General features: G+C 40.3%; 1 protein-coding gene across 6 annotated transcripts in view; it reads right to left on the bottom strand.

Annotated features, from left to right (window-relative positions):
• Window positions 1-128: 128 nt before the first annotated feature.
• The window catches only part of ARMC2 (armadillo repeat containing 2), a 69,135-nt gene continuing 46,374 nt past the window's right edge, over window positions 129-22,889 (bottom strand). For 5 of the 6 annotated variants that reach the window (XM_062624965.1, XM_062624995.1, XM_062624986.1 and 2 more), the window contains 6 exons: window positions 14,926-15,247; window positions 13,267-13,389; window positions 11,276-11,389; window positions 9,806-9,938; window positions 7,464-7,621; window positions 2,793-3,114 (listed from right to left, as the gene is read on the bottom strand). In XM_062624965.1, the coding sequence (XP_062480949.1) occupies window positions 2,978-3,114; window positions 7,464-7,621; window positions 9,806-9,938; window positions 11,276-11,389; window positions 13,267-13,389; window positions 14,926-15,247 (987 nt within the window). In that variant the 3' untranslated portion in view covers window positions 2,793-2,977. Of the gene's footprint in view, window positions 1,920-2,792; window positions 3,115-7,463; window positions 7,622-9,805; window positions 9,939-11,275; window positions 11,390-13,266; window positions 13,390-14,925; window positions 15,248-22,889 lie in introns of those variants that run through there. The other variant, XR_009966031.1, reaches the window with a different exon arrangement.

Below are 22,889 nucleotides of genomic sequence, written 5' to 3'. Positions count from 1 at the left end.
GTTTCTGCGTGGTTGAACTTTGCACTTCCGTTCTTGCTGGTATGCTCAGAAACTGTTCAGAGTCATTGTAAACTGTTGGTAACTGAGGAAACATACTGAAAATGGCAAAAGGATATTTTTTGCAGTTGAGTCTAAAATGATGGGAGAAAACCCAGTTTAAAAAGAACATAATTTCAGTGAAGACCTAAATCTATACTATAGTGTTTCCATGCTTCCTATAGTCCTCCACCCTGTGTAGAGGAATACTCTGTCATACTGGGTTTTCTCTTTCCTCCCAGGTAATGGGCAGAGCTTACATCTGTATATTTATATAGTCACTTATTTTCAATAACCAGCTCTAAATACTATTTTAAGAATTGAATTAAAGTGATTTTAAAATCCTCTTGTAGTGAACTTAGCTCCATCTTTGGCTGCTGATTTCCATAGCCTGGTGCCAGAAGGGCATCTGCCATTGGAAGGACAACCAGGTCTGCACAGCTAGACTGAGGATTTTATGGCAAGAGGTAACAGGCAGCAGGAGGAGGGTTTGCCACAAGTGAGTGACAAAGCCTTTTGGACACACTCCTACTGCTGGCTGTGATGGGGATTACCCTCTAAGTGTAGAAACCCCACCTGCTTACAGTAAGGAGTGTTATCCATAGGGCAGGAAAGAAACAGATTTTCCCAAGTCCACCAGCAGAATGAAATTAAGATTCCTGTCCCTTGGCCTGCTTCTCAGTGAGCTCAGACTGGTTGCTCTGAATACAGAACATTCTGAGAACAGTTTTAAGTTTACAGTCCAAGAAGCTAAAATATCTAAAAAGATCTAGGGGAGAAAGATTAATAAACTGTCAAAAAATGTGACTAACAGGAAGCATCTGCTGTTTCCTCTTAACTAAAAATACAGGATTTTTAATGTTCCACAGCCAGAGCAAAACTTTCCTGTGTAAGGCCACAGCATAAAGCTAAGCTCTGCCTGCCTAAGGACACAGTGTCTCTCCAGTCTGTAGGTGGAGTTTCTGAAGCACCTGATTCTCCGGTTGCTTTTTGGGGGTGGTCAAAGGTTGACAGGAAATTTTCTGAGAAGCCTGAACTGGCTGTTTCTGTCCTGTGCTATCCAGGCAAATGCAGGTACCTGCAGACACACTCTGCCTTCTCAAGCAGCGAACACTGCAGCATGTGTGTGCCAGTGGCTTCATACGGTCACATTTTCAACCGCAGCAGTAACCACAACCTGCAGCCAACCCTAACTACACACCATGCTACTTACTTTGGAGAAGGGGCCTGAAGATGGTTGGGCATTTTCCATGCTGAGGCATTTGTGGTGCTAAGCAAAAGAGACCAAGCCAAAGTTGTTAAGTACAGTGGCAACCAAAGTCAGTGGGGTTAGTCTTTAAACAAGAAAGGGTTGAGTTGCCAGATGCTTCATGAGTGGTGATCACTGCAGACAGCAGCAGCTGTGTGTGACAGAAGGGCAGGAGGGAGAAGCCACAGCACTGCTTTGGCCACTGGTGTGGGCTGCCCTCCCCTGCAGGCTATAAGCCCTGATGACTACCAAGCAGCTCTTACAGAGCCTCTGCACCACTCCCAAAACCAGGACCATGAAATCTCTCCTCCCCTGTCCCATCAACAGCAAAGAAGTCCCTGAGAAGCAGGGATCTAAGCTACGAAGAAAGTTTCCCTGCCCTTCTACCACAGCTGTGTTTCCCAGCCTCCTTGCTTCATCTCCTCACCTGGAAGCAGAGCAATGTCAAAGGTACAGCAGTGCCACTGAGGGAGCTCCAAATCACTGCCTCAAACCAATTCCTCCAGCCTCTCTGAGGGGATTGCCAGGGGAAGACTTGCACTCCTGACACACACAGCACAACACGAGGCTGCTGACCCTCAGGATCACAGCCAGGAGCCCAGCAGCCCCTGCTCAGTGGTTTGTTCTTAGTGATCTGCGGTCAGAAAAGAGGCAAATGGGTCAGATCTGTGAAGCTTTCTCTAGCCAGTCAGGCTGTTAATGCTTGAGGCCAGTGATGCACTTGCTGAGCAACACAATTACACAAGCAACAAGCAGGGACTTCTACACTCTGAAAGGGTGAAAACTGAGCAGTAAGACAGCATCAGTCAGAAGGACCGTGAAGGATGCAAAGCCTTTTCGTGCCCTGTGGATGGAAACAAGCCCAGGCGAGATGACTGGCCAAGACAGTCTGACCAGTACAGGCACACAGGCCTGGGAAAGTGGGAACAGCTGAAAGAGCAACACACCAGACTACCTAAAAATCCCCACTTACATCAAGGATAGGGGTGTTTTGCCTTAAGACTTGAAGTCCCAATTCAGAAAAACCTCTTTCCAACACAGCTGGACCTACATCCCACAAACACCAAGGCAGGAGCTAAGATACCCGAGCCACACGGTATCAGGTAGAGAAAGGGGGATTTTGCAAAAAAAAGGAAGCAGCTTTCCCCCTGCCCATGGATAGCACTTGATCTGGAGAATGAAGCTCAGGATTTAAGAGCAGAGTGCCCCAATAGCATTTGGGTTACTCTTGCTGGAGAATTCATAGAAAGTAAAAATGTGTCAAAGCCTGTAGGCAAGCTGCGATTCCAAGCACGTAACACGCTTTTACAGTGCACAGCATTTTTGGTACCACAGAGGCCCACTGGTACCGCTCAGTGGTAATTTACCTTTTAAAAATGAAACGTTCAGCAAATAGTTTCATTTCATTTTCCCAGCCAAGAAACTATGCAATTAATAGATCACACTGAACAGCTGCTTCATCAGCTTAAATACCTTGTAGAAAGTAATTACACATGCAAAAACTGGATGCAAGCTTCTCAACAGGTAGGATCCAGTATATAAATGCCAGGCTTTACTGACTTCTTAAAAATTAAATTGCTACGCTCTCCAACACACTTACCAATGGCAAAGTACAGGTATATTAGAAATGTAAAGCTGGTCAACCTATAGCACCAAAAAAAATATGACTGATTAAAATGGAGTAATAGCCAGTCACAGCTGGAAGGACTGATGATTCTGAATTCTATCAAGAAGTTTTTCTGCCACAGGCTTGAACTCTCTTTCCCAATACAGTTTGTGGTAGTCCCTTACATCTCCGTCGAGGCTGTAATCCAGCGCTAGTTCTGCATCTGTAATCAAAGAAAATAACCATCAGCAGTTCTGAGTAAAAATATACCCAACTATGTATTTTATGGCCACAGCACATACAACTTAGCATTTCTGTTACGTTGGTGGATTCAAGACAACTCCATGTGGAAGACAAACTAAGCATCACTATCTGAGGGACTTGATTTAAAGGATGCTAAGGTCAGTAACACGCTAAAAAGGAGACTGCAAGTTCTTATTATTCTCACACCTCACAGGTGTGGCTAAACTGTATCCCCAAGATCAAGCATTTACTGTGGCTGTCAGCCTGGAAACTACCGGAGTTTTAACATCACCCACAGCAATTTTGCTAATGTAAGCGATCAGTTCATCTGACTACAACTATGTTTTTCTTATCACAAATTGCTCTGCTAATCTGGTTTATTAAGGCTTTGAAATTGTATTTACTATTAGACTTAAAAAACCACACTGGTTACTGTATCACTGATGCCCTCTCTTCCTCACAACCTTCATAATTAAAGTAGTAGGATACTCTTAAGGGATAAGCCATGTTAGGAATGACAGGAGGTCATCACTCATTATTCCACATCCATTTCACCTGGTATTGGATGAAACACAGAAACAAACCCTTACTGAAAAGAAGAAACCAGTCGGCAACCCGGAGCTTGCTCCTGACTGATAACGCTGAACAAATGTTTTAGGAGAAGGCTATTTGACAACCTTAAGGCCATAAATGTACCTAAAATGAAGATACAACCCTCCACCCAAGGGGCAGTGTGACTTACCTTTGTTCTAGACTGTGAATCTGTTCAAGAAATAATGCTGTAAAGGGAGCTCACTGCACACTGAGAGCAGGTAAAAGACAATTCTGAAGATAAAATATGGGAATCTTCAGCTCCAAGTTTAAGTCAAACTTTGTGTAGAAGACAGATGCTCAAACAGCAATTATCCCCATTTAAGCAAATGCCAAGGTGCCTATGCAGAGCACATGGCCTGAGCTGCCACAGCTATGAAGGAAGAAATGATGTTACTTTGGCATAGAGATGGGCTCCATTCCACAGACAGTTACCAGTAACTGCAAACAATACATGACTTCTATGCCACTACAGTGTTTCTAAATGAACAAAATTAAAGAGATGCTGATTGTGAGGTAGGTTCCAAAAGGGGTTCTGCATAAGGAGAAGATGCCATATAGAGGATTTCTGTGAAAAAGAGGCAAAAAAAAGTATTTCAAGAAAGAAGACATGTCTTACCTCTGCAGGAAGAAACCCTGTAATCAGAGATAAAATCCAACCTCAGATATGAAATCTATATTTGATATATCATAGGTCCTGTCCAACCCAAATTATCCTCTGTAGCAGAGCCACCATAGATCAGGTTGCTCTGGTCTACGTACTGTTGAGTACTGAGTAACCTCTGAGGACGAAGATTCCACAGCCTTTCGGGGCAGCAAGTAACAGTGCTTGGCCCCTGCCATGGTGGAAACTTCTTTTTGCTAATATTTAATTGGAATTTTTCTTATTGCAACTTGTGCTCCAGTACCTCTTGTCCCATTTAATGGCACTACCCAACATACCTAAAATGAATCTCAGCAGCAGAGAAGTGAGAGGAAGAAGAGGAAGATAAAGGATTATGGGTTTTGTTTTCAGGGAGAACTGCTTTGCCTACTTCTGAAATGATTGTTCTAGCCAAAGCAACTATTTTCTAACATGGGGCAAAAGACATTACTCTCTTTTATGATACAGCTGTGCCCCCCAGAAGTTGATATTGAATGTTTATGGAATCACTGAGGTGAGGAATTCTAGTCTACCAGAACACGGGTCAAAACCAGTTCAAAAGCTGAAGTGTGGAACCAAAACAGTATGTCTATCTCCTAAAGTAGAATGAAAGCAAGACGGGATAGGTGAGGCATAGTGCCCCACATCTAAGCTGTGCATCCTCAGATAATTTAATTTTCCCACGACCCTCCTCCAACCTAGCAAAATTGGGTACTGGCCAAACAGCATATGAACTGGCTGTGAGCCCAGGAGCGAGACAAGCACACGGGGTCTGCACGCTATGAGGGAAGCACAAAGCCAGAGTACAGACTGCCTGCAAGGGCTACCCATCCCTATAACTCTGGCAAGACAGGGGCCAGGAAGCCCTGGAAGTCGGTATCCTGCCATGTAGGAGTTCATGTGTACTGAGATTCCAAAATAAACCCCTTGAACTGATAGTGCAAGTACAGGTGAACAGAAGAAAGGTCTGGAAAAAAGAGAGGTAGAAAGGAGATTTCACTGAACAACCGAAGAGAATAATGTTCTCAAGACAGAGCTCATCACCACTGCCACTCCTGAGGGACAGGGGCAAAGCAAAGCTACTGCCAGGGGCCTGGAAACACCAGCCTGCAGCTGTGAAACTCAAAGGCAGCTGAAAGAAGGCAAATGATAGTGCCACTGGAAAGCAGTGCCACAGCATCTCAGCTGCTGGGACCAGACAGGAGAAAAAGAAAAACAAAGGGTGCCTTTTTTCCTGCCTTTCTTGGGCCCAACATCTTTTGAAGCTATTTTCCACTCCCTTTTGGCTCCCTCGTATCTTTTGTCATCTTGTGCCAGGTAGGGGAAAGAAAAACAAAGGGGACGAGGCCAAGCACAGCAGGTGAAGTGAGGTGTCTGCTGTGCCATGCTCCACTTTTTCCGTTTCCTAAGGGTGTGCTGATGCTTAAGTACAGTCCACTGACTGTCAGCAGTTGCCTCCTGCTTCCTGAATGATAGAATCAGAGCAAAGACAGTTCAAGGCTGTTACTTGATACAATGGGAGGAGGAAGATGTAGGACAATATTAATCAGCTGCTATTACTAAAATTTGTTGGCTCTTAACACATAGAAGAACCAGATGTAGTAAGATGCACTTTTTCTACAGCTATTCTTGAGAGCAGTGTGAAGACAGACTTGCCTTCTCATTTAATTGTGACCTACTTTTAATTAATTGTCATTACAGTTGCATTACAATTGCAACTGCAATTCTACATGAACTTCCAGTTCACTAAAGCTGTACCAGTTAATGAGACTTCCAATTACTACCCAGCCTAGATTCTGCAATCAAATTAACTGCTGGAATAAGCAGTGTTAAATGCAGAGAGAAAAATAAGTAAGAACTTTCCTGGACAAAGGCATATATTTTTTGCTGCATACCAGAAAATTCAAGCATGACTGTGGCTGTAAGGTGTGCAGTTCTGTTTCAGAATGTTAAAAAGTGCACTAATGATCTTGAAACACAGGACTTTCAGATAAATAGATGGAATTACTGCTCACATTAAGATATGTTCCATCAAAGCAACGAATGTAATGTAATGCAAGGAAAGATTACAACAAGAATAACAGTAATTCTGGCCGCACAAATTCACCCACTTTTCTGATTGTCTAGAACCAAACCAGACCACTGGGATTTCACTTTCTGTCTGGGTCTGACTAACACACAGCCTTCTCCACAGCAAGCATACATACATCTTCATTAAATTTCCAATTAAAATAAAATCAAAATGAGTTAAGGTTCGCTTCAATTTCATTTACATTTTAAAGATCTTGTTCTAAAAGATAATTGCAACTGACCTACCCAAAATAAAATCATACCCAAAGCAGCACTCATAAAGGAGAAAAATTGCGTATATAGTGACTATATAGAACTCTTACATAGCAATTAAACTCTGTAAAATTTGAAGCAAACACAAATGTGCAGATGAAAAGATCCAAGTGCGTAAGCAAATCAGGGTCTTAACATTCACTTGTCGGCACCTTCCAGCCTGTGTCTGTACAGAGGCACAGCCTCCCTTGCTTTAGGGAGCAGATGAGACATTCTCAAGATGTTGTCCTTCCCCACAAGGAGATGATGATGGGAAAGGAGGGCAGCCAAGGGGCTGAGCAGCAAAGCTCAGCCTGTTTTACCACTGAGCCCTTAGGCTGAGGGGAAAAGCCACATTCCCTGTGCATGCTGTGCAGTAACCAGGTGCATCACAGCTGAGCCCCAGCTTCTGTCAATACCTGCAGTGCTTTGAGGCCAGAAGGGCCCACACATCCAGTGAAAAGTATCTTTTGCACTGAAGGTTTATGGGATAGTTGGCTCAAGCAGGCAAAAAGGCAGCTGGTGACAAGCATTAGCAGCATGCTAACTAGACAAACTATAGCGGGGAGTGACAACAGCCAATTCCACCTTGGCAATCCGTAAGTTCTGGGGGAATGTGCTGAATTGCAATGAACCAGTGTACTGCTGGATAGTCGACACCAGCCAACCACTTAAAGCTGCATGACAGACTTCCCACCCAAATGAATACTGCCTTGATTTTGCTCTCTTTATTTCCTTTATTAAGGAAAAGAGACCAAGATTATGAATCTCACCTAAGAGTGATGTGAGCAGCACCAGCAACGTCTCAGTATCTTCTCCAAAGCATGAGGCCGAACTTGTGGTGCTTTCACTATAGTTCCACAGGGTTTTGCATATCAAACAAGCCAGCTGCCAATCTGATGGCCCAAAGTCTTGTAAACAGTCAACTAACCTGTTGGTATAAAAAAAAACCCCAGTGTTTTGCTCCATGTAGTTTTCCTCTAAGCCCTTCAAAATCTGGTAGTCTAAAAATGTATGCAGACTCCATGAAAGTTTGCAGGAAAATTCTCTATTAATAAACTTAAGATGCTACTTTGTCCCTCAGTAACTTCTCCTTTCCATTTAGTCTAGCTCCCTAGGATGTGCTTTTTGAATGTGCTTTTTGTCTACACATATGTGCATTTGCCTGCCTGCATCTGTCTATCCCCCAGAACATTTTAACCCAACTGAGCAACTCCAATCACACACATCACAAATGTAACCATTTCAGAGACACTAAAATTCTATCAGATTTCATGACTATCTGTAACCGTCCCAAATCCATGGCTACCAGTAGAGCAGAGACTGCAATGGGAGCCGAACCTCATGAGCTGCCAAGAATTCATCTGCAACAGACAGTATGAATGCAGAAAAAGCTTTGGTCAGAATATCCAGTTTATTACACATCAGAGGATCTGACCAGAAGACAAATCCAAAGGAATTTACTACTTCCATGACTCCCAGAATTACCTTTAACATTCAGCGAAGCCTGACTGTTCTGCAGATCTTGCCCTTTATTGTATTTCCTCAACATGTGCTCCTCCCCTCCACTGGGAATGCCAGTTTTATTAAGGACCATTAGGTTCTTGACCTTTCTCCCAGTCTCATTTCCTTGCAAGTACCAAATGCAGGCTAGATGATAAGCAGGACTCTGAAATTAAGCTGTAACTTTTCTGCCTGCACCAGCTATCCAGAATTCCCATTACCAAACAGCAGTGTTCACAAGTCCCAGGGCAGCAGAAGTAAATGTTTTCACTTGCTGTCCCTAGTGAGCTCTCATAATAGTAACCCTTCACTGCTGCTCTCTTCCCCAACCCTATGACCTTCTCTTTCTACTTCACTGTGAGATTTATAATCTGGTGATTAGTAAAGGGAACACAGAATAACTATTACATTTGGGTATGGATGAAAATAGCAGTAACTGAAAAGCAACCAAAAGAGGTTTGCTCTTTCTCTCCTCTCTGAAGGCAGTCACTGTGGAAGACCGGGAGGCATACAATGAAAAGCCAAATGGATTTGCCCTATTACTTTTTTTTTAAGTTTAACTCTCTGATGAGACTAATTCCATGTTTTATTAGGGCCACCATATATTAATACAATAACCTCATTTTCAAAAATCCACAGAGCCAGTTTGGCATAGTCAGGGTGACCTCCTTAACAATCACTTCCAAATTCTCTAGATTTATTTCGTAATGTTTCTTTTTCCACCTTCCTGCTTCACGAATCTTCAGAGAGAGTACAGAAAATTCTATATTCTACAGAATATAAATCTCTCACATTTATTATTCATTTGCCTCTAGCATTTTTATTCTTCTTTTTCAGCTTTATATTTGACCTGGTAACTAGAACATGGGAAGGGAGGATGAGCATACTATGCATAGTTCATATTGTAATAAAAAGTAATTATATGATGTATGAACAAGAAAGCATTTCAAAGTTAGGCATATGGTTGCATAAACGTATCAACTACTTTACAAGCACAGAGACATGATCATTCACGTTGCTCCAATTAAGCTGGATCCGCTATTATCTGAACATCAAGGCCACAAGTGTTCCATCCACAGTGGGTTTTCAAGACCTAATACCTCTTATAACACAAGTGCCTTAACCTTGAGTTATTCTGCTGAGCATGGCTACATCAGGTAGTTTTCCCTACTATACTAAGTAGTTACAAAAATTGCCAGTGACCATATGGTATATCCTAGTTCCTGAAGTAATCTTCACGCTTACAACAGATGATACACATTAATGGTGCCTATTAACTGTAGCCCACATAGGATCCAGTTAAGTCAAGCATGAGCCATGCCTTAGTTGCTTTGTTGTATGGTACTCTCCCCTCTGCTGTATCAATCAGGAGGATTATTGGGAGATTTATTCTATGGGGTTTGGCTCTGCGTAGGCTAAACCATTCTAATACTTTTGAAAAAAAACATAGGAAAAAAGATGAAAGGCTCTTGAAGAATGTTAGATGCTGACGACTTACGTAGTATATGTCTGTATTAGAAGTTATTTGCCCCAGTAAAAAACGAATCTGATTGAAACTCTTCAGCCAAACTAGTCAAAATTGCCTTTTTCATAAACATAATCAGGAACTTACTTTCCAATTCCTCCTTCCTCCATCAGAAATGCTCGTTTGTTCTTATCTACTGTGAGATTGAGCAGAACTCCACAGGCAAAAAAACAGACATCTTGCTTTTTGGCATCAAGCAAAGCAATCATGAACTTGTGTACTGTATTGTAAAGGAGGAGACAGTATTACTGGAAAGATGGCATTACAACATCCTTATTAAACACGTATACTCAGAAAGCAGTCAAATGCAGGGTGCCCTACCCAAAAATTTAACCTTGTAGCATACTACTGTGACATTTGTAGAGTAGGCACACAACCCATTCTAACAGTCATGATTATTTCATCATGCTGAACACCAGTTACCTTCAATACAACACATACAGAGTCATATAGTTATAAAAATACACTGACACAATGTGAAAACACAATCAGAAGAGGTTAAATCGACAAAATTAATTACAGCTTATTTCTCAAAAGTATGACCCTCCTTTCAATTCCAGTCAGCAGAAACTGCTGGGATTCGGCATTTGGTACTCCCAGAGGGACATTCTCACCTCTGCAAGTGGCCAGGTTGCCCTACACTGCACCAAGCCCAGCTGGAAGTGCTGCAGCCCGGAGCTCCTGCAGGTGACAGGCAAGAATCAGACACTGGACATGCAGCATCTTGCAGCACTTGCTGACACTGAACTCAGGAGGCAGTGGAAGACAACACCAGCAAGGGAGTCAGTCTTGCCTAATGGAGAGGCAGCCTCTCAGCTGTTCCTCAGCTTGGCACATTGATACCACAGTCCTAGTTGGAAAACTTAGTTCTTTGCCTGAGAGCTCATCAGCAACCAGTTATTGTCAATTTGCCCTTTGCAAATACCTTCTCCTCCAAAGTCAGTAATACGTCCACCCTTCAAAGAAGGAGTTGTGTATTGTTGTGTATCACCTCAATTTCAGCACTGACAGGTACGTAGATACAAAAACATTTACATTGAACTGGTGTTTAATTAAACTTATGACGCACCCTCTATGGATAGCAAGCAGTTGCCATTTTTCCCAAAGCTCCTCAGATACTCAAAAGCAAAGAGGCTTGAGAAGACTTGTATCCTACTCCACCCAGAGGCAAACAGATCTCTTTGTTGAGACAGTTGAACATCTTAAATGCATATTACGAAGTGCTAACAAGCTGTTGAACTGTGATTATGAGCTTAAATGAGAATTTAGTTGGATTTTCATTTATATCATACCACTACTAACCTGTAGGATTTGAAAAACTGAAGGAGAAAGGGCACCATGGTGTATTTTTCCTCCTCCACTATTTCCGTTCTAATGAAACTGAAATAAAATGGTGTTTATAATGACTGTGATTGGATTCTAACATTTGCCTGATTTGCAAAATATCAGAGAAGATTGCTTCTACCCTTGAACTAAGACAGCTTATTAACAATCTTCCCTTTTTTAGAACTATGGACATTTAAAAACAGGACTCCTACAAATGCAAAAGTAACTCACTCTTTTTCTGTATGATGAAGTCACAGATCTCATGATACTGGGAAAGATTGCCAAATGCTCTGACAGCCTCCACAACTCCATCCATACTGTTGCTCATTAACAGCCTTAAAAGCACTATTGGTTTGAAGAAAAATAAAAAAAAAATTAGTTGTATATCACAAACATGTGCTTGACTTTTTATCAATAAATACAAAACACAAACAGTAACAGCAATAAATGTAAGAAATGGGAACAGTTATGTATCACCTGGTTGCAGTGAAGGGGGTGAGCTGATGGTAGAACAAGAGCTAAATTGTGTAGGGCTTTGAAGATTAGACAAAGAGCTGCAATATGGGGCTAAACGCAAAGGAACAAATGGTGAGTTATGAAGACAAGCCTACACGCAGTGGTAATAATGGGAGCCAGTTTTGCTATACAGTTTTGAGTGGGCTTATGTGAAAATCCAGGAAGACAAAGAAGAAAAAAAATGTTGTAATATATAAGAGAATTGATTTAGATCCTGAACAGATGGTCTTATGGTGCAATGTCTCCTAAAACTCAAATTATTCTCTGATTTTAGCTCAATGCTCCTATAACAAGCAAATACATTTTCTCTGAACAGAGCTACTTAATATTGCCCCTGGTCTGAAGCATTTACTTGCTTGCTGCTTTTCTCCTTAGTGGTTACACATATGACTAGTGTATGTCTTCATATGTCTTCAGCAGATAGAATAAGACCTTCAGTACTTCCTAGGAACAGCTACTATCATGTAGGTTTTTGATGCACAGCAAAGGAGCAGTGTCAGAGGAGTTACATTTATCAGTCTCCTATGAGCATGAAGTGAACCACTGAAACCAGTTCATAGTGTGAATGACTCAAATCAGTCAACCTTTAACTCTTCTACCATAGAAAAGTGAGAGAAAGAAAAATCCTAGGAAAAGACGTTGGCTTCGCTCCCGTTATTTCCATCTTTGAATGTTGCAATACTGAACATGCCTTGAACTTGTCTTAAAGAGACATCTGAAATGGTTCCTTTTTTCTCTTTGGGATCCACCATTTGTATCAAACAGCAAGCATTCTCAAAATGTCTCCTGGAGGAGGAAGCCTGCTGGTCTCCCATCAACAGGCTTTCTCTCTCCTCAGTTCAGGCAGAGAAAAGTGAGGGGGCTGTTTCCACAGGCTAACAATAAAAACAGGAGAGGGAGAGCACATGGGGCAGGCAGAGAAGTCATTTGTTTCCACATTTCTCCAACTAGCAATGAGAGACAGTTGGCTTAGGGGTGATAAAATGACTCATGACAGAACAGCAGAATGTTACCTAAAGAGAATCTGATGTCTACCAGTCAGGGCACTAGGTTGACAGAATATTTTTTTTCTACTCTTCATGCTACCTGTTGTGCAAATTCCAGGCTCCATCTCTCCCCCATGTTTTGTCTATTTAGAGAGAAAGATATGCAAGACATAGACTCTACCTTCTGTATAACAGTAACACGAGTCCCAGAACTCAGATGCAGTTCCTGCACATCACTAAAATACGACTGTTGTCTACTACTGTCAGAGGGGAGAGAATAACACAACTCCTGTACTGCCAATGGATTTATAAGCCAGAAATAGACATAAATCAGATTTTGCAGGTCTAGAAGATACTAAGAAGAAAAAAAACCCAAAACTTTTACTATACTCTGATAAGAAGTAAAAAGCAACATGTTTATTTTGGCACAGGCATATGGGTTTTGAACAAGCCTAGCAAAAATTGCTAAACAGAAAACAATATGGCAAATTCCTTTCAGGAAGAAGGGGTTTTGTCAACAACTTAAGCTATTTTCAGACAAGTCATAGAACTATGTTCCAAAAGAATGAAAAATCATTATGGGAAGAGTTTAGCCCTATGAAGTTTATATTCATGCAATATGATACCACAAAACACTAGCAGCGTCTTTATTTCCTGTACTGTCAAAATATTTTCACTTTCAAAAACCTATACATAAAGTACTAATTTAAAAGTCCTTACTTTCAGCAATGTGTAGCTTTTTGTCTTGAACAGCAGAACTCTTCACTTTGTAGTAGGATAAATTGTTGATTGTTATTGCAGCATTGATGACCAACTCCTCACACTCATCAACTGACTTGTATTCTGAGAGTGAAAAAAAAACCCAACAAACATGAACATACGCATATGCAGATGCACAGAGATGAGTCTAATTTAGCTTAGAATTAGCTTAATCTCAGAAGCAAGCTAAATCATAGTTTACAGGGCCACTATTACAGACAACTATTCTGTTTTGCAGTAACATGGCAGAAGCTAATAGGAAGAGCTGATCCAAAAATGGCAATATAAAGTCACTCTTTCCAACTCTTAATCTGCAGAAATCATTGTGACTAAGGCAACATGGTTTAGAATCTACTTAGTTAAGACATTTTACAGATTCTATTTGCTATTTTAAGATGGAACTGAGGAGAATCCACATGCAGAAATAGGCCTGTGTGATAGTCACAGACAATACTAAGGACTATACTGAAGTGTCAATGAAAAATTGGAGAAAAAAAAATATCAGTTTTTGAAAGATTCTTTCTCTCAGAGTTCCTAACAGAATGTTAACCAGTATAAAGACTACATCAGCAAGTCTGAAAGTCATGTATACCAATTTATCTGAGGTTTCTGGCCTCAGAAATCAAGAGTGAAGGAAATAAAAAGAAGGTTAAGCTCATAGGCAGAGAGAACATTTGGTAGTAAACCAATACAGTGCTCAAGAAGAGGGGAGGGTGGCAGAGAAAAGCTCTGAGGCTCAAAAGCACTTACACAATGATTAACACAGTTCCAATGCAGGAAGCTCCTACATGGATTAAGACAGAACAGACAAAATTGTAAATCTGCCTTCTTTAACTCACCATGTCTGGTGGTTAAGACTTGTAAGCTAGCATATAATAAGGTTGATTGTCTTTACATAATATTTAATGCTCTCGTCTCATCCTAAAATACACTAAGTTATTTGTGATGTATCTTGTCACTGCTAAAATATGGGGAGAAAAGGCTACACAGTCCTAGCCTGTAATTAGATTTACAATGGGATCAGTAAGTGGTAAAGGAACTGCAGTTCTAAGCCCCCGTTTGTGGGGAAAGGGCCACTTTCTTCTGAAAGAAGATAAAGGTTGGAAATTTGAAAAAGAAGAAAAAATAAGAAGAGGCTGAAAGTTATGGGTACAGGGAACAAAAAGAATACTTAATCCAGAACAGTCACAAAACCTGCAAACCTGAAAAAACCCAAACCCATTACCAAACACATCAATGTAGCACCTGTTAAGAACAGACTTCCCTTACATATGAACTCTGAGAGGTGCATTTAAAGTAAAATTTGTTTTCTCCTCCTTAATGATCGTATCTGCAAATCTAATCACAAAATTGAACACTTCTACAACATCTTTCCCCAGAAACTGAAAAGTCAGTAGCAAAGCAGCAATGCCTCCACTGTCTCAAACAGGCTTTCTACATAAAACAGGTTATGAATATCAGCAGATTGACTTTGTTATTTAGCAATGGAACCAATTTAGTTATGGATCAATTTGTGCGTTGATCCATAGTGAAAAGTGATCCAAGAAGGTCAAGTAGAAAAATTCTAAACTCTTCTTACAGACTGAACAAAGGTTACAAACACAACATAGATTTTATTACCTAGTACTGTAACAAGCAATTCTACAACGTGATGGGCAACTGCCAGAGCTGCTCCTATGCTGGGATGAACAGAGACATTGGCCAGCACTCTTATCAGTTTTATCAGAACATCTTCTGCTTCTGAAGGATGCTTTGGTTGTTTTTTTTCTTCCCTTCCTTTTCCTTGGTACCATTTCTGTGTATTCAAATCAAGTTCATGGTAGGTTTGGAATAATGATATCAAGGTGTTAATGCTTCCTTTTTCTTGAAAAAATTGCTCACGGGGCTGGTCATTCTTTGCTGTTAAATTACCAAGAATGAAGAGAATACGGATAACCAAATCCTGCAATAAAACAAACCATATTACACAGAGCACATCAGAAGCTATTAGCTGCTTAAAAAGAAGATACTACTTAATTTGCTTCACAATTCACTTAGTAACAAGTCCAGAACAAGTGAAGGAATGCCAAATACAGCAACTAGAAATAATTTTTATGCTATTTTCCATAAACTGGTTTACAGAAGAAACCAAAAACATCTGACAGAACTAATATAGAATTGGGGTAGATACTAATGGGATATACTTAGCATAGGTCATCTATTTTTACCAAGCCCACAGTAATCCTAAAACATCTTAAACCAGCACTTTATATAACTAGAATAATAATATGGGCCAGACCTTATTAATCTTTCAAGTAAGCAAGTGTCAGTTGGGATGGCCAAAGACCATGACCTTCTCTTCTCTAGTCCTGTTACCCACTGTAGAGGTTAAACTGCTTCCCCTTGATTTATTAAATCCATGTTAGCTCTTACTCATTTTCCTTGTTAAGTCTTACAGATAGCTGAATCATTTGTTCCAGATTTTTACCAGAAATGTAATCTAAATTGACTGGTTTGTTGGACCCCAACTTCTCCTCTTTCCTCTTTTAAAGACAGGAGCCCTACAACCTTGCAATCCTACACAACTTTACAAGAATCCCAGAGACATTACCCTTTCTGTACTTTTATAGCATCAAAGGGTAAATTTCATCAGGCCTAGCTGGTTTGAAGACACTTAATTATGCTCCAGCTCATTTTCTAGTGATAAAAGAACTCAGGCTGAAGTAGAGATTAACCATTTGATCATACTTAACCCCTTCAGAAAAAGAAGCAAAAAAAGGCATTCCACACTTCACTATTCACAGTGGCATCTATCAATAACCATCTGAACACTGCAGCAATTATTTCCTTATTTTCTTCTCTCAATTAATGTACCATACAAAGCTTTTGTGTTTCTTTCTATGTCCCTTTCAAGTTGCATCTCATTTTGTACTTTTTTTTTCTGATGATGATTTTATGTGTTCTTGCTACCCTTTTATTCTTACAATTGCTAAATGAGACCTATTTCTATTTTTGTATGGTATCTCGATCTAATGATTTAACCAAGCTGCTCTCTTAAAGCACTTTCTATCTCTGCCCTTCAGTGGAATACACAATTACATCTCTTGTTGCTTCATTTGGGACATGAATACTGAGAAACAGTATTCAACAACATGCCCATCTTTTTCTTACCCACCTGTACAGAAGAAAAAAACTGAAATTTTGAAGTCTGAACTGACCTAAGTATAAACTTATAAGTTTATAAACATTTGTAAACTTGTAAGTATAAACATTTGCTCTGTCACTTGCATCAAAACCTGCTCATTTCCCAAAAGAAAAGTCCATAGCTTTATTTTAACAGTACAGGTAAAGTAACAACATTTCTTCAAGTACAGCACAGACATCTACTCTCAGATGTTAAAGTGCTGTACTTGCACTAACCTAGAATTTCACTAAACAATTCACATGCTGGTTTTCTTCAAATATAATTATATCGACAGATATTCTAATCCTCCCTGGTATTAACAACGTAACTTAACCAGGCACAGCCTAACTTGTTGAAGTATAGATACTAATATTGAAGGAAAAAAGAGATGTGTCAGCAGTGAATCCTTCTTTCATACATGCCTTTATCAATGTTTCAGGTCTTAAGCCTCTGCCACAAGACATCGGCAATAACATCCTCTTAGGTGAGACAAGGAGGCACAAAAGCACAGAATGTAATCAGTTCTAAGTAACGTTAAGTTTGATGGCTTTGTAATAGAAAATAACTGAGATGCTTGAAGATAAACTGTTCCAGTTGACATAGTTTTAGGCCCTTAAGACATTAGTACAAAAAGTGTAAGAAAAACAGGATAGAAAAACAGGACCTGGGGATGGGGAGTATCTGGGACTAGCAGATGTCCAGGGTGGGAGCAGTTAAACTAACTGATAAGTCGAACAGGATAATTGCTATGTCTGTAATGTTAATTAAGCTGGTGCTTCAAAGGCTGCCAGAAGCTACGAAGATTGTTGGAAGAAGTAAACGACCCTCAGAGACCACCACCACATTTGTGTACGCATGCGGGAAACTTTCTGGAAAACGATGTGATTCATATGTAGCCTCATGAATATGTATGTGTGCCCACTGACTATATAATGATGGCTTGTGTGGCAATACAGTGACACATGTTAGGAGGAGCTATCCCCCATGTCTCCTGGTGCTGCAATAAAGAATACCTGCTTGTCAACTTGAAAACTTCGTTGGCGAGTTTGTTCCTGGAGTTTTCTCCAAATCACAGGGTCAAGAAGATGAATGCCATCCCTGAATTTGAGAAGCAGGGAGTCGCCTAAGTAAGGAAAAGTTTCTCACTTTCCTGTATTTAATACGATCATTCCACAGGACCCACTTTTATTTTTTTTTTACTAGGAACCATATTTTTGCTAGCATCTAAATGTCATCGACACAAATTTCTATGAACATTCTTACTGACTAACCACTAACAGCTTTCACCTTTGCTGGCACAACCCCCAATTCACAAAGGATGTAAGAATTTGAAACAAACAACTGATGAATCAGAAGAAAGAACTGAAAAGAGCAGGCAGTCTAGTTTGACTCGTTTATATTGACTTTCTAATTTTGGTCAAAACAGTATCAGCCCAGCAACAGCTCTACCCAATCAGAAGACAGACAAACAGGTACTGTACAGCAATCAACTGATATTTTGAGAAGTGTGATCTCAACTGTGCTTTCCACCTACAGGCTAGCAAAACAAACTTACAAAGTACTTCTTTTTAGCTAAGCACATCCAATTTTAATAGCACATTACCAAAGCTTCATTATCTTGCAGTGAAAATTTAACTTGCAGAGTCAAAGACAAACTTCTCCTGAGTAGTATAATACTTAAAGTCTTGTATTATTTTGGCTATTTTTTTTTTTTTTTAATGCTCATTAGTAAGCACTACAAGAGTAAGAAACACCAGCTTAGAATTGCTGTGTAAAGAAATACACGTAAAGATGAACGGTATTCTGAAACTGCTTGCAAGACTAAACCTGTACAAGGCCTATAGGCCTTTCTGTACATAATGAAACAAATCAGTACAATAAATGAGATTATTATACATCTCTAAATGTTTGGAATATTAACTGCATATGGAATTTCAGACATTCTTGCATACTTACAGACAACTGACATTTATCACATTAATTTATATAATTTGGAGGTTTTAACATGTAGAGCATTAAAGACAAATTAGATTAAAGATAGGAATTACACTCAGCCATTTCATCTTTTTATAAGGAGGCAGTCATGCGAGACATGCTGTCCAAAGTGTGCGCCCAAACCTGACTGGAAGGTTATATATGAGACCACATAGTTTCACTTATACAAATTTGAAGAAACAAGTCAAGAAGAGCTTGAGAAGGAGAACTAATTTTTTTCTTTGCTTCCAACCTGTGAAGCCACTGTGATATTTTTGTTTTTAAAGTGGTAATGGCACCATATATTTCATCAGCATTTAATTCCTATGTTTCTGACAACTGGAACATATACATTTGATCACTGAAATGAAAGACTTCTTTGCTTATCTACTTTAAAAATCTGTTCCTTGCACTGCCTAAGTAGCTAAGGTACCCAGTGTACTTGCTGAGTCACAGAACTTGACAGCAGTTTATATTGGCAATTGAAAGTGTACCTGCCTTTCAGTGTAAAGCATGATGAACAGAGATACAAATAATACAGGTTTGCTTCTCAGCAGGAAAGGAAAGCCAATTAGGTCAGTGATTTCTAACTAAAACAAGAGAAATAAGAGAAGGGAGTCCATTCTAGAATTTGTGCAAGTTAGCCAAGTACCTGTTGTTAGTCTGGTTAATTGTTAGTCCGTTGTTCGTTGTTAGGGTGGCTGGACCCTCAAGAGGGGAGGAGTAGTGTGAAAAAGAAAAATATTCATATGCCAGCAGCTGAGTTCCTATTGAATCTCCATCTCCAAATCAACTGTGTTTCCTGTGTTACACAACCTTCAATGGAGGTAGTCAAAATTCAGTATGAACTGCTTCTCATTCAAATCTAATTTACACTTCATTTTCAAACTTGTATTTCTGCTTTATTGTGTACCTTGGAAAGAAAATTTGAGAGTTTTCTTTGCAGGATCTGATAGTCTGCTTACAGACAAAATAACAGTAGTTATGGCATCCTGGAGCTAATCTTTTACAAACACAGTTAGGATTCATCTTGAAGTGACAAACTGGCTGTGAAAATTCCTGGTCAAGTCCAGAAATAACAAATGAGTCAAAATGAAACTCAGTTTCAAGAAGAAAAGAGGAGGGGTGGAGCAGGGCGTAGAATACATTGGAAGTATCAAAAACGAATGACGTTCTTGACTGAGGGACCTGAAATAAGGAGCAGAGAGAAGCTTGTCCACAGTGATAGCAGGGAGTACTTTGCCAGTAAATTACTCTCTCCCCTGCAAATCTGAATGAATTTGAGAAGAGGCCATTACTAGAATATAGTTATAGCTTGGTGTATCACATACCACAATTAAGACCCTACCCTATAATTTCATACACCCCCAAAATATAATCTGTTTAGTTAGACTTTTCAGAAAGGGGTTCAACGGCACTTAGTGATTTTTACCAATGAAGAACTTCGTGCACTTACGTTTGTTTGAGGACATGTGGAGATGAAGAAAAGCAAGCAAACTGTCACCAAAACATTTGAAGAAAAGCAATATACATTCTCTAAAAACACATTTCAGAAATCACAAATTGAAAAAGAAGTTGGAAACTGTTATCTCCCCATAGTATTGCTTGAGTGATTACTGATCTTCCTCATTAAAATCATTATTCTTATTGCTAGTTTAAATTTGCACAGCTTCAGCCACTCTCTCTTTTTCCCTTTTTTCCTATAGAATGGTCTACTAATAGAAACGTCTACCTTGTGCATTCTACTAATAGACAGCTTGCTAATGGTCTGACTTTTGTCATTGATAAATTAATTTGCTCAAACCTTGGGGTCTTTTTAACACAATTATTTTAACTCTTTACAGAGCTGTTCCAAATCTTTCTACATGTTTTGTAGAAATTAATACCAGAAAACTAAGACAAAATATTTTAGTGAAAGCATCTGTCATACCAAGCACTAATATCTATTTATTTTTATTTGATATTCTAATGTTTACCTATCTGGTAATTACATTAATTTTCTTGTATCTTTTGATACATCAGAACAGCAGGTTTCTTATGATATATGCCAGTGAAGGCTGCTTGACTACAAACTTTGAGTTCTGCATTCCTGATCATTTTATATTCAGAGTACACATCACATACTGTGAATTTTCCTTTCCACCTTTGCCTTTTGTTTCATACACACAAAACAAACCCCAAAAACCAACAACAAAAAACAAGCCAACCAACCAACCCAAAACAACAAAACCCCCACAATCAAAATATTAGGAAGGTGCAAATACACCATCAGCTCAGCATACTGTCATAAATCATTCTATAGGGAAAAAGTGACCTTCTGTGTTTATTCAGACTTAGCAGCAGGGAAATTCCTTCAGAGTTGTCAGAATATTTATCCTAAAATGGCTAATTCCTTTTGAAAAAAAGTTAATTCAGAGAGACTGAATGATAAGTTATTATTATGCATGTGCATACACACAACAGAAGAGAAAAATCTGGTATTTTTATGATCATCTTTAATGGTCAATTACTATATTCTCTTCATAGCTTTTTTTTCACTGTCCAAGGCACTATTATAATATTGGGCAAGGAAGAATGCAACTCAAAATACGTATTTGTAAACACAAGAGAAAAGAACACATTACCTATGTAAGTTATTCATAAGGTTATCTTGACAAGCATTTCAGCAGAACTGGTGGCATAAATAGCACCCACCCTCCATTCACAGCTTGGTTCCTCTCCCATATTGTTTCCTCAGTATTTGTGAAGAAGGAACTATTTGTGTGGCTGTTCAACAAACTAGACTGGAAAGCAAGGCATGTGATTATTCAGCAAAGGACTGGGATTGGGGTTTTTTCCAGTTTTAAAGTTACTGGAAGCTGGATCAGTTCTGTGGCATGATGTATCACTCTGTCACACAAACAGCTGTCCTGAGCCCAAATGAGGGATGGCACAGAGGGGGAAAATAAATAACCGAAACACAAAGAACACTTGCATCAGCAATGATGACCATTTCTTTAAAGACAAACTATGGATACAGAAACATCACCACCACCCCCAACAAAAATAACAGTAATTAAAAAAGGCTCCATTCATATCTGATAAGGAAGGGATTCTATAGGTATGGAGCGAATAAAAGACAGACTAGGGACAAGGTAGGCCCCCTCCGGAAGCTCTTGGGAGAACTGGCTACCCTGGATTTGGAGAAGGCTGAGGTTCTCAATGACTTCTTTTCCCCAGTCTTCACTGGCAAAGGCTCTGACAGTACCATCCAAGTCTTGGAAGGCAGATGCAGGGACTGTGAGAATGAAGGCCTTGGGCCCACTGTAGGAAAGGATCTAGCTCGAGACCATCTTAAGAACCTGAATGTGCACAAGTCCACGGGACCTGATGAGATCCATCCATGGGTCCTGAGGGAGCTGGCGAATGAAGTTACTAAGCCACTGACCATCATATTTGAGAAATCATGGCAGTCAGGTGAAGTTCCTGATGACTGGAAAAAGGGAAATATAACCCAATTTCCAAGAAGGGGAAAATGGATGACCCGGGGAACTCCAGACCAGTCAGTCTCACCTCTGTGCCTGGCAAAATCTTGGAGCAGATTCTCCTGGAAGGCATGCTAAGGCACATGAAAAACAACAAGGTGCCTGGTGACAGCCAGCATGGCTTCACTAAGGGGAAACCCTGCCTGACCAATTTGGTGGCCTTCTATGATGGGGCTACAGAACTGATGGACAGGGGTAGAGCAGTTGATGTCATCTACCTGGACTTGTGTAAAGCGTTCGACACTGTCCCACACGACATCCTTGTCTCTAAATTGGAGAGACATCAATTTGATGGATGGACCACTTGGTGGATAAAGAACTGGCTGGATGGCCACACGCAAAGAGTTGTGGTCAATGGCTCAATGTCCGGCTGGAGACCAGTAACGAGTGGTGTCCCTCAGGGATGGGTGTTGGGACCGGTCTTGTTCAACATCTTTGTCGCTGACATGGACAGTGGGATCGAGTGCTCCTTCAGCAAGTTTGCTGATGACACCAAGCTGTGTGGTTCGGTTGATACGCTGGAGGGAAGGAATGCCATCCAGAGGGACCTTGACATGCTTGTGAGGTGGGCTGATGCCAACCTCATGAAGTTTAACCATGCCAAGTGCAAGGTCCTACACCTGGGTTGCAGCAATCCCAGGCACAGCTACAGGTTGGTCAGAGAAGAGATTCAGAGCAACCCTGTGGAGAAGGACTTGGGGGTGTTGGTCGAGGAGAAAATGAACATGAGCCAGCTTCAGTGTGTGCTTGCAGCCCAGAAACCCAACCATATCCTGGGCTGCATCAAAAGGAGCTTGACCAGCAGGTCGAAGGAGGTGATCCTGCCCCTCTACTCCGCTCTCATGAGACCTTGCCTGGAGTATTGTGTGCAATTCTGGTGTCCTCAACATAAAAAGGACATGGAACTGTTGGAACAAGTCCAG

The sequence above is a fragment of the Pezoporus occidentalis genome, unplaced genomic scaffold, assembly GCF_034315485.1.
Source record: "Pezoporus occidentalis ecotype Australia unplaced genomic scaffold, CSIRO_AGI_Poc_V1 ctg109, whole genome shotgun sequence".
Taxonomy (NCBI): Eukaryota; Metazoa; Chordata; class Aves; order Psittaciformes; family Psittacidae; genus Pezoporus; species Pezoporus occidentalis.
The sequence above is the reverse complement of the archived record's forward strand: the minus strand, read 5'-3'. Positions and strand labels throughout refer to the sequence as shown.